We start from the raw sequence: 13,072 nt of genomic DNA on the forward strand, positions 1-13,072 counted from the left end.
GTCTAACGCAAAAGAGCTGCACTTTGATTTTTTGTTCACTACTCCAGGATTATCGCGTTTTGGCAATAAAATATCTCCTTTTTTTTCTTCTCCTTGCTCAGTCATTTCAGCCACTGTTTGATTTGCCAAACTGCTGGTTACACGATCTTAGAGATGTGATGGGAAGAGAAATTTTGCCAAATAAGCATTCTCTCATACTTTCAGATGCTAATACTGTAAGTGTTTCTGCCATTCTGCTTTGAGAGCGATGAGCCCTCCAATTATTGTTGTCCAGGCATTGCTGTGGTGCAGATATTTCTGGTGTGTTTGAGGAGTATGATGAATGATACTCTCTAATAAAAGGAGACATATCTCAGTGGCTCACAATCTAGAATCTCTTACTTTACCTCCCAAAAGGGCATAAGTCAAATGTGTCAACATTTTTCAATTCAGAGAACAATACTGACTGTCACCTTGTGTAATAAATGTGGTATAGATATGTTCTCCCTACATAAGTATCTTCAATGCAAAATACCTCAGTAAGGCTACACAGCCTAGTGTCCGTTCCAGCTCACTTACAATGCACTCCCTAGCACTGTCATGTGCCCCTCCTTTGTATCAGACCAGCATGCATGAGAAGCAACAACCTCTTTGATATGAATTGGTGGAGTGAAACGACGATTTTCATCACACATAATTTCCAACGAAAAAAATATTGATCTATTCTCCAACCACCCATCCTACCTTCTTGTGTAAAATCTCCCAAGATCACGGTTACAACTATTGCAATGTTCCAGAGAACACCAGTAGGGAGCAGCCATGAGCTGCTTGTAGAATAATTATTTAGTAGTAGTAGTAGTAGTAGTAGTCATAGAATAATAATAATAATAATGATAATTACTATTATTATAATTGACACATTTTATTCAGTAAATAATTTGAGGCAATTCAGATGTAGCCTACATTAGTTGAGCAAATTATCTTCAAGATTTCTTCTTAAGTGCATACAGGGCAATACACCGCGTTCTACTTTTCCCTACTCACCCGTACATTCATCCAGCAATATCTTTGCCGATCATAAGGCATAGAAAAAGGAGAGGAGGAGGAATAGTCATCCCGCCTTCCCAATGCCATCTCAGTGCTATCTGGCTGTCGTATCTGACGTCTCATTGGGTTTCCTACACTCTGGCACCGATTGCGAAAAGTGGGTGTTCACTTACTGAGCTTGTGGTGCTCCTACTAATATAATAGTGCTTCCGTGCGGGTGAGCTCACAGAGTTGATGCGCACATCGTATCTACCAATCAACAGAAGGCATTAGGACAGCAAGCAACAATCCTGGCCACTGAGAGAGCGCAGTCAATTAATATTTATGCAAAGGTTGTTCACTTTCTACAGCACAAAGTTAGCAGTGAGAGGACCAATGTGTGGCAGTTTTTTCACCCTTGTTGGGAAGAACCACCGGATTTGTAATTGGCCGCCAGTGTATCGGGATGAAGACGTGCTTTGCACACTACTTCAAACACTTTGGCGTTCCCTTTTTTCTTTTTCCGTAAAATGCCAAGACTTCGTCCATCACATTCTGCACATTTCAAACCAGGCTGCTCATTTGGAAGGACGCCAGACCGCAGGCTTGCTAATCTGCAAATTCAGTCCAATAAATGGTGACATTGGCTGTCAGCGTTGGAATAAGAAATCGATAGGCTACTCAAAAAAGGGACGCGATATTCTTTCGGAATTTTAACGATCTATTTCCTGTGTCCTTATAACCATGCGAATTGGGGATATGCTGGAGTGGTTCAGCTACTCACATTTTCAAATGGAGCTGTGCTCATAGTGACAGATTATTGTTGTTGAGTGTCCATGCAAGTATTGGGGTGGAAACATGTCTGGCCACTTCTTTGAGAGGATCACTGCTATCAGAGATGGCATTTTGGTCCAGCACTTCGGTTTTTACCTCTAAAGTGCCCCGAAAAATGTTATTCATGTTCACCCTCTCCCTTTCTGTCACCTACTTGTTCTATAGCCTGATGAGCTGTTACAACTCGTTACAGTTCCCATTGCAAGAGAACTACGTGTACCAAGGTAGGCTGGTGACGGAGGAGACAACTTTCGTAACATTAAGGGAGAAACTTTATTCCACTTCACCCCAGGGCTATTTGGACGAGGAGCTGATAGAGGTGACTGCTGCCGAGAAAACGGTTGCAATTTCCACTGTCAAAGATAATGTGGAGACCGAACAAAGAACATTGGATTGGGTTCGGAATCAGGCGGCTCCGACTAAAACTGCCGCGGTGTATCAATCTCCCGCTCTGGAGCGGGAGCACCAGGAATTCAGCACCACGGACAACGAACTCAGGGTGAACTGCACCTCGGATTATGGGGTGAAAAAATTACCCCAAGCCATTATAATTGGGGTGAAGAAAGGAGGTACCAGGGCTCTGCTCGAAGCTTTGAGGGTCCATCCCGACATCAGAGCCGTTGGGAATGAGCCACATTTCTTCGACAGGAACTACGAGAGAGGGCTGGATTGGTACAGGTGCGCGCATCCGCTCTCACTTAATAACCCTATCTGGTTCAGAGGTCTCATTACCCCACATAACATAAACCATGTGTTGGTAGATAGTCTCGATTTGTTCATATTTAAAATGCACTAGATTACCTCTAATAATACTACTAATAATAAGTAGGCCTATACCACTATCAATGCCATTATTCATTATAATCATAATAATCATAATAAAAGTAACAACTCTGATGAAAAATTGCCTACCTATTAGATTGGATATCTGCCAAGTAATTCTGCTTAAACATGTTTCTAGTCTAGTAAAATATCCCCCACTTGTTTTACATCCAACGATACAAAACAGTTGATCAGGTAGCCTCATTTTTCTATCCATTCCACTGCATCAAAATGAGAGCTAGACTGATTTGGATGATAAACTAAAATATTCATATCACTTAGAAACCACACCTAGGGAACAAAGTAGCCTTTATGCAGTACACCTTTATCTTCCTTCTGAAGTACAGTGAACCTAGTTTTGCAATAATATACAATGTTTTATCATAGTGTGCATGTATATGAACATAGCATGCAGCAATAGCCAAACTATTCAGTCGAACAGGTGTTCATGCGAGTGCATTCATTGGAACAATACTCAGATCCCACCTACAGTTGTGGTATTACCTTTCTACAGTGTTCAGAACTGTCCCTGTGCAACAGGCCTGGTTCCTTAGCAGTGTACTCTGGGTTTGGGATGTGATGTCCAGTTATTATTCATACTGTACCACATGTTCTGATAGTGTCACAAATATAGACAATCTTGCCTCATTTAGACAAAATGTATTTCCTTGTTTATTTCCATCTGATAATAGCTAGTTCCCAATATTGCGTTTATTTAGCAAATGCTTTGTAATGTCCACCATTGCAGAAAAAAAGTCTGGTTGCTTGATAACAAAATGAAAACATTCTGCGCTCACCATATCTGATTCAGTGTATATTGTAGGAATTGTGAAAAAGTGGTCATTTTAAAGCTATTTAATCTGACACAGAGCTGAAACCAAATGCATGTCGCTAAAGGCCTATTTAAGTCCATCGATCTAAAAGCCATATTGCCAGGCTTTTGCTGTATGACTGCGTGGGGGTAGAGAGATCATCATTTTGATCAGCTAATCCAGATGTTTCTCTGCTGATCCTGAGTGTTGTGCCATCCATGTCTTCTCACATGCAATACATTCGAGGTAAAGATTCCCCCAGTCAGGTTCATCACCGTCATGCTTTTTCTTTGTTTTCCAACACTGCACATCTCACTGCCTCCTATGTGTTTTTTTTCTTCTGTTTATTAAAATATAAACAATCATGGCATTGAACCACGGTCTGTTTGAGGGTTCTTCCGTCCCTCCGTTTGACAGTGGCACTCACTCAATAAGGCGCCAGCATCTAGCAAGATGATGGTCTGACTAACCAGAGGAATGCTGGATTTCAAATGGACTCAATGAGCAGAGAATGAAAATGAAGCCAGCCAGTAGTACACAGAATCCCTGACTCTGTGCCCGTGCCAGAGGGATGAGTTGCTGTCCCTGTGAACCCAGTCTAGTACAGTGGCTCGGGGCTTTTGTATACAGGGGACCATCTGCATCAACTCATTGCAGTGTGGATGGGAGCTATGCTCTCCTCTGTCCTCGGCTGTTGGCTGTTCATTTAGCCCGTGTTAATGTGAGACGTTTCATTACGCTTTCGGTGTCAGGCTCATTAGACGACAAGATGACAGGCTTACATAAATAACACCAAAGTGTGCTTGTGTGTTTTAGTGCCCCTGAGCCAACCAAATCCCTTAAGCGCTCTTAACATTTATTTCCGCGTTTCGTCCTCTGAGTAATGTTAACCTCAGGATGACGTATGCAGAAATGTAACTATCGGGTAGCGGTGTTTTTTACACCCATGGGGACGATATAGCTATGTGGCTGTTCTGTCTGCCAAATTTGAACAGTGTTGTAGTGTGACAAGGGAAAAAAAGGTTACACTCAGAGCTATGTGATCTGCCCACGTCCTGATGCTACAGACAAAGCATGTCATTTTTGTGGATTGTTGCTGTTTTAAAAAAAAAAATACTACATCACGTCTGTGTGCAGGCCTACTGTGTAGGCAGTGTGCCTAATCCTATGACTGAAATCATGATCACGACAATTTAACGTTGGCTTAGGAGGTTGAGTCCAATAATGTTGTCAAACGCACTGAATCAATTTGGTTGTGCAGCGGTGGCTCATTTCATACTTTGTGTTGGCTTGGAGAGTTAGACACTGGCAGAGGATGAATGTGGTACCGTTGTAAAAGATTTAAAAGAAGCCAGTACAAATGCACAGCCTGAAGAGGTGTGCACTGAGAGAGCTATTCTGTGCTTGCCACAGTTATACGGTGCTCCAGAATCCCGGTACGCATACAGAATTCATCTGGTAGAAATATCAAGTGAAACATATTTTTATACCCCATCCGCTGGGCATATATTTATTTCACAAGGAGTAAGTTAATCTTCTTGTTCATGAAATATGATGCAGCACCTTGGTGACATCTGATTTACCCGGGTAACACAATGTTTAAAAGGCTTGTCGGGGAGGACCTTATGCCTTGTTAAACTTCTTACCGCTTTTGAGGAGAAGCTATAGTCTTTAACCAGCAGGTCATTCTTTCTGTGTGTCAGATCATAATAGCTATACCATCATTAGAGGAATCACGCCGTTGCCTGGAAGCCTATCTCGGGTTTAAATAGGTGCTGCAAAACAGCAGACGATTCATTGAGCTGGTATTTAGGAACAACTCTATTGCTTGTGTTACAGTTGATTTTCCAGGAAGATTATTTGGGTTGTACTACTATGCTGATCATATTGTGTGAGTTGTCAATGAGATGCATAGCTCTGAAGCGGCTCTGAGGTCTCCGAGCCCCTTATCATTGTGTTGGGAGAATGACACTTTGTAAGCCTTGTAAGCGATAAAAGCTGAGGCAATGTGACTGTAAATATTTTGAGCTGTTTTGTACCTTTGCAAAGCTATGGCCCTGTGTTGCACAGTGTGACAAACAATAATGTTAATTTACAGTGGTGCTTATAACATGCAGCACGGTGTTCTGAACGTGCTCTCCTTCCCCAAGCTATTTCACCTCAGGCGGAGGTCTTGGTTGCTGCCTGCTGGCTTTTATATGAGGTGGCCTTTAAAAAAAGATGCCAAAGAATCAGCCTTGCCATCACCAAGGACTTTCTCTCTTTGTGTGAGTTGTAATGCATTCTGATCAATAGGGACCTACACAGCTCAGAAGCCCACACAGTGCAGGCTCTACACTCTGCCAAGGCCTTGCAATGAAGTGCTCTCATTCTTTTATCTACTTTTTCATCGAGGCTCTGTTTCCCACTGAATGGTGGAAAAAGCTTAACGAAAGAATTTCCAGTTTACTGCTACTTCTTTTTCAGTAAATACGAAATGCTAGTAGTGTAGAGACCATGTCAGAGCACCATGTCTTTGCACTGCTGCAGGCCCGGGGGGACTCTGAGGAGAATAGCATGAATTCCAGCCCCAGCTTTATCCGCAACCTTCAGTGTAGTAAGACAGGACCCTCTGACAGGAAGTGTGTGTCGGAGACAGCGATCTACTGCTGAGAGTAGCATCAGAGAGTCTAAATCCTGTGTTTATCCCTTGTTTACCCCTGCGCTCCCACCTCAGCATGCAGCTCCACGGCTCAGCTCCCTGAGTCTTGCCACCAGACTAGGGGCCCGTGACTCCAGTCAGCGGGGAGATGGGATGGAGGGAGGTGGGCCAGATCCCTGAGCAGCAGGCTGGATGCCATCCCCTCCATCTTCCAGCTGGGCCTGTGCTGCTGCTGCTGCAGCGCCTCCACGTCCTCCGCTCCTCCCCGGCAAGCCGGAATCTGTCTGTGCCTGATAAGATGGCGCCAAGGCTCGCAAGGACGCACCTCTGGGTACTGGGATGCCAACGCGGCAGTCGTGGAATTAAACTTTTTAATTAGCAGCATGCCCCAGTGCCTGTCAAGAGAGTGGACCGCTGCAGTCAGGTTGGTCTCAACATCCCCCCTCCCCTTTTCCACTTGATTAAACTCCCAAGCACCACAGAGCCCAGAGATTCCACCAGCGTCCACAACAGAAACATATTTATTTCCTGTTCCAGCGCCTTTGACTGGATGCAGACATGGCACAGCGCTATGACACAGACGGCACCTTCCCGCCAGAAAGCCTTTGTGTCATCTCTGTCTGGCTGTTAAACATGAGTTTATGAAGGAGAATAATCAGAACCTTCAGATTGCTGCACCACCAATTACTGTCAGTCTGGATGAATATGGAAATTGGATCACACCTAAATAGCCTAATGTAACTTACTCTGTAGCAAGTTCCTACAACTATGAATGGCAGGTTTGTGTAGCCATTTACTCTTGTGTATAATCACATGCACGATACCTGTTACAAGTTAGCTAGTTAAATGTCTACTAGCTAGATATTTAGGTGTGTGTATAGCTATCTTATGTGTATGTGTAATGGCTGTCAAAGTCGTTCTCCTCCTCAGACGAGGAGGAGCATGGATCGGACCAAGATGCGGATTGATAATTGTACATGTTTAATGTAAATAACAAGAAAACACTACAAACTACAAAACAACAAACGTGACATACCTCAAAACAGTCCTGTGTGGTCCAAACACTGACACAGGAAACAAACACCCACAAAAGCCTACTGCCTATGGCTACCTTAAATATGGCTCCCAATCAGAGACAAATGAATGACAGCTGTCTCTGATTGAGACCCAATCTAGGCAGCCATAGACATAACTAGACAACCTAACAAACACTATCCCATACACATACAACACCCATAGACTAACCAAACACACACAACATACAATGCCCACCCCAACTCACGCCCTGACCAACTAAACATAATCAAAATAACATAAAAATAGGTCAGGAACGTGACAGTATGTGTCTCTACAGCGAAACTGTGGGAACAATTCACGGCACTTTATCTTTCCAGTTCAACCATATCAGCAGGTATTATCAAAATAAGTCTAGTCATGAACACCATCCACACAGCATTGCACTGCCTGGGAATTTTTTTTCTTTTCTGCAATGGAATCAGTGTTTTGTGTTGGGAGAATGTGGATTGAATTTGTTTTGTGTTACTCTAGGGTCAGCCTTGGGGGGTTATCTTAGCCTATTTCTATTGTGACACTAGAATTATGAAAGAAGTAACACTGCTGCATCCTTTGTTGCTTAGAGAGAGAACAAATCACTCTGGCAGTGGGTTAGTGCAGACAATTTCATTCTACCCCAGCTCCTTCTTGCTATTCACATGCAATACCTTACCCTCTCTCTTTGACATTCATTTCCTATTCCGTGTCATGGACAAAGCTACACCCAAACACATAAAGTGATCATTCTCCAATTCCAGTAAAGTTGACTTTACTTGAGCTTAGAATTTAATTTGCTGATTCAATTTGCCAACACAATGAATTGGCAATGGGGAATGGTTGCCATCAAGGCTCAGCCTCCCTTTAGGTTCGTGTCTGTCAAAATAGAACTGGATGGAATTCTGCCTTGCATTCTTCTCCATTCCATCGCCAATGGGAAAACAGGGAATTCTTAGACCCATATTTCAGTTCCATGTCATAGATGGATTGCCTGAAAATGAAAGCCCCAGTCTCGCCTGTTAAGTGATTTATTTTGGATCAAAAATAAAGTATAAGCACAAGTCATTTTAAGCTTGAAAGGATTCCTATCTCCCAGGGATTATTTACTTGCCGCAGAATTGCCGTGATGTGCTTCTAGTCAGAAGGAACAATGATTCCATTCGGCAAGAATACTGCTTTACAGCCATCTTTAAATCTCTCCGAATAAGACTTCCTTTTGGGACAAATAAGCATGTCAATCATACTTGTCAAAATTCCAATTTTCCTTTAGCCTCTCCTGGAGCACTTGGTGCTGTGCATACATGCCCCTTATCGGTTGTGAGTGATGCAGTCTCATGACACAAACCCCAAAGCAAGCTGATGCATTGGTTCAGTTAGAGCAGGATTTTCTCTGACAGGGCTGGCCATGGAGCCATGGAGCCAAGATGTCACGCAAGGGCTGTTGGGAGCATGTTTCAAATATGTGGCCGTGACCTGACATGTACTCCAGGAGTGTGTTAAGCTGAGGGATGTGGGGAGAGTGGAAATCATAACTTCTCCCTCCACGCTCCACCAGTAGCATTATTCCGCCTGCATGCCCATGACATATTACACACAGAGCTTATTCATAGGAAATACATCAGCTTGGCTGTATCAAGATGTAGGAATTAGCTTGAGATATAGTCTGGGATGACATGGAAAGCAATTGTCTTTTTCTTCAAGGACTTGCCAAAGAACCACTGACGCCACTGACGCCATCCACAGCTCACAACAATATTGACAGGCTTAATTCAATTATGGCAGTGCGATGTGCTGAGACTCCGGAGGTGTGAGCTAATTCCTCTGTTTACACCCCTGAGTCACTGTCACAAACAAAGAAATTCATTGGCTTCCAGGAGCTTGTTTGCTGCGATTGTCCCATTGCCTTTGAAGTTTCTCATCGCTTTAAGTTGTTTATTTATTCATGCTCTTTCTTTGCCTGAAATCACCATGGGGTATTCCGCTAGAATATTTTAGCACAGTGTGAAACAATGAAAGAGCTGAGTATTAGACATGTAAACTACGCATAACACAGTCCTTACATTGAGATGGTATTCTGATTCAGAGGGGCTCGGTTAAATGCGGAAGACACATTTCAGTTGAATGCATTCAGTTGTACAACTGACTAGGTATCCCCCTTTCCCTTTCTGTGTTGATTGGGCTTTTCAAGTAGGAAATCTTCACTGGGAGTTGTGTTTATTGAAACCCTTTGATAAGTATTTAGGTTTTCGAGTTTCAACCATTTCAACCAAGAATACTTTATTAATCAGACCTCCACCATGAGAATGCTGTCCTCTATTCTCTGTATAGGCTGGTGGAAGTGATTTTTATATAGAGGCTGTGGCATTGTGCCAAGCTCCTTTGAGACTTAGACTAAACTGATGAAATGCAAAAGGATGCTTTTAGGGATTATGCTAATTACTAATTGGTGTATAAGAAGGTGATTGTTTTTCCTGGATAATTTGGATTATTGGCATTAGAGATTTAGTTGCAAGTTAACGTGCTCTTCCTGTTTTAATGGGGCCATTAGCTCCTCCCAACCATGTGAAGCCAACTCTTAGTTAATGTGGTTGATAGTTTTTCTTTATGCCTTTAACATGCTCAGCCACACACACACGTGTGCAGGGCGACACACGAGGAAATGTGTTTCGGTGCAATCATGTCAAAGATGCTTGTGTGTTTAAAAGAAAAGTGACATATCCCATAATCCTTCATGTATAGGGGTAAGCACAAAGGGGTACACAGTCAGACATCACAGGTACAATCACGTTTCCCCATGGTCTTGTTTTTCTGTTGAATGTCAGGATTTAGCTATGAAGCTTTTTTATTGTTCCAAAAAAAGATAGATGCCAAACTGTAGTTACAGTATATTCACAAGATATGTTTCAGAGCAGGATGAAAAGATAGGAGTGAAAAGATGCCAACCCATACCCAGGGCTATAGCAGGATTAGAGTCTCTTTTTGTCTGAGGTTTACCTTTAGATATGTGAGCTACACTTGGTTATTCATCCCATTCATTTTCAGTATGCCTGGGATGACTCTGCTCACGGTCGCCTTCCACTCCCATCGACCTCCAGTTTGTTTCACATCTGCACGACTCGAGGAGGGAGAATGTTAAGTATGAATTGATTTTTAAATAAGCATACATTTACCTTCAGACACCTGCGGAACATATTGGGCTCGTGCTGTATTGCAAAACAGGCTATTTTAATTGATCTTTGTGATGGACAATGAGGACAGACCACCCTGTCTTTGGAGTCAAGGTGACTTTGGCATCACAATCCTATACCGAGTCCCTTGTTTTTTTTATGATGGGACAACTTACCATGAAAGCGCATCTGGGCAGAGGTGAGAAGGTAACAGTGCTGTAACTAATGGGTTTATTTAATTTAATTTACTGGCTGTGGCCCCCAGATCATTGGAGGCATGCTGGCCACAGTGAGATTGAGGTTGCAGTGGGAAAGAAAGAAAGATTAACCCTCTTTTCAAAAGGGCAAATTTCACTCTCATGTCATGCTGGATTTTCTTGCCGAGATAGCAGGCCAGTATAAATCTGCAGAACTAAATGAATACAGGTTTGCGGTGAAATGGGCCTCTCAAGCTTATTTCGTACAAGCCACCTAATCAACGTCACGCTGGGGAATCGGTCATAAATGAAGGCTTTGTCAACATGTCCTCAGATGGATGCAAGGGAGCATTTGCAATAACAATTGCTTCTGGATTCGAAACGTTGACGTACCAACGGAAGGTCAATTGGGCATATCTAACACGACTGAAGTTTTTTTGAGGGGATAGTTGTGAAGGCTGGTATTTTCCTAATGATTAAAGGTATATAATTCTGTAGAACAGCTTGGTAGGGTTGTTGCTGTCATCATTAACACAGGCTTTTAGCTAAATATTATCTTTGATGCCATTGTTGTAGTCACATGTCTCTCCGTATCTGTTTCTGGCCACATTGTCTCCAATTAACAGTCTTACAATTTTCTGATGCAATCAGTGGAATATAAATTAAGCAATCCCAGCAGCCTCTGGCTCTGCGTCGTCTCAGCCTCACGCTGAATCACTCGCTGTTAGATCTGTTTTGTAATAAACCCACTTTTTACAGGGCTAAACACGTACTCACTGCACCTTGGGTAAACTCAACAAACGCTTCAGGGTTTCAAAATTAATGTGGCATAATAATTAGTTAACCAACAGTGCGATGCCAGAGGAAGGAATTTTACTCCTTGTGTTTAATAACAGATAGTTTAATTTGCCTTGCTACTAATGTTGCATGTGTTTCTTCATGCTATTTAATATTTGGGACTCACTTAGCTGGCTCCTTCCCTCCACACAGATGGATCTGCACAAATATACCCATTTGATGTTTTTCCTTTCAGTAGATTTTTGGTTTGTGGTGGCAAGACAGTGTAAAACACTGAAAACTGCCTACAAACCACTGATGGTTGCTCACGGCGGAATCCGATCAAAACAAAGAAGCTGTGTTTGGTTAGTTCACTCAGTCAGCCATTGGCTGCTTGATGGGCCGATCTGCATTCTAGTGGATGTTATTGTACATTTTTAGGACTGAGGCATTGTCTCTTATAGGGTACCCCAGGTGTAATATGATCACTTTCCCTCTCACCTGTCTGTTGGGATAACCCAACTCTAAAGCTGTGAGAGGGGTGTGTGTTGTTGTGTGTTCGAGACGAGTGAATGTCCAAAGCCAAACCAAAAAGGCGCTAGACATTCCACGGCACCACCCATAGATGAAGAGACTAACACTCTTAAAGCCCAGTGCAGTCAAAAGTGTGATATTCTTATGTTTTATATACATTTCCACACTATGAGGTTGTAATTGTGAAAATGATGATAATGCCCTTTAATAGGGATAGGCGTTCCGTCAACAGGACAGTTGTAAATCATGCAGCGCCTTGTGTCACGATCGCAGATTTTAGAGAAAAAACAAATGTCGTTATATATAAGTGTCTTATACAAAAGCTTAAATTCTTGTTAATATAACTGCACTGTCCAATTTACAGCAGCTATTACTGCGAAAAATGCCATGCTATTGTTTGAGGAGAGCTCCTAACAACAAAACACTTTTTTCACCGCGATAGGTTTGATAAATTCACCTCTGAAGGTGAAATGTGTACTTACATTCTGAAATCTTGCTCTGATTTATCATCCAAAGGGTCCCAGAGATAACATGAAGTGTCGTTTTGTTAGATAAAATCCTTTTTCATATCCTAAAAAGGTCCATATAACATGCACAATCGATTTTGTATTTCCACTCATTCAATTTACAAAGAAAGGAATCTGTGAAAATCTAACCCTAAACGTTGTTTCAACCAGTCAAATCACGTTCGTATGTATTCCTCAGACATCCTAGAATGTAACCAGACTACACTATATCATTAGGGGTGTAGTATATCCTATAGGACACCAAATTTGGTCAGAGAGTGACGCCTTCATGGCATGCCGATGACGTGTCCGGTCTTCATTTGATCGACTGTATCTTTGTCAAATAAGCACCAATCGGGGTCAAACAAAGCTAGCTAGATAGCCAATGAACTGGCCTTTGCGGTAGTATCTGGAAACCATGTATATGTCGCAAAATGTAGCTGCCAACCTTTTGCGACAACATGCCTTTTCCCTTTGGACAAAAAAACTATGAATAAGAATATTCATAGTTATGAAGTTATGAAAACTAGTTGTTTTGCAAATGTTGAACTTATAATATGGCTACTAATACTGGAAAAGCTAAATCAAAGTCCAAGTATACTGATTCGATGATATTCTTGCAGAAAAATGTAATATGAATGCAAATGTCTCCTTCACGATTTGCCCAAATGTACCTGGGTGACTTCACACTAAATGTCATGTAGTTCGCTCATACTTCAAGTATGAA

The 13,072-nt window shown here is 42.3% G+C and overlaps 1 protein-coding gene across 1 annotated transcript in view; it reads left to right on the forward strand.

Moving 5' to 3' along the window:
- The first annotated feature begins 1,128 nt into the window (after positions 1-1,128).
- Positions 1,129-13,072, forward strand: part of LOC139578034 (heparan sulfate glucosamine 3-O-sulfotransferase 4-like) — a 99,931-nt gene continuing 87,987 nt past the window's right edge. The window contains exon 1 of the mRNA XM_071405178.1: positions 1,129-2,517. Within this exon, the coding sequence (XP_071261279.1) occupies positions 1,904-2,517 (614 nt within the window). The 5' untranslated portion in view covers positions 1,129-1,903. The remainder of the gene's footprint in view (positions 2,518-13,072) is intronic.

The sequence above is a fragment of the Salvelinus alpinus genome, chromosome 1 (genome assembly GCF_045679555.1).
Source record: "Salvelinus alpinus chromosome 1, SLU_Salpinus.1, whole genome shotgun sequence".
Lineage (NCBI taxonomy): Eukaryota > Metazoa > Chordata > Actinopteri > Salmoniformes > Salmonidae > Salvelinus > Salvelinus alpinus.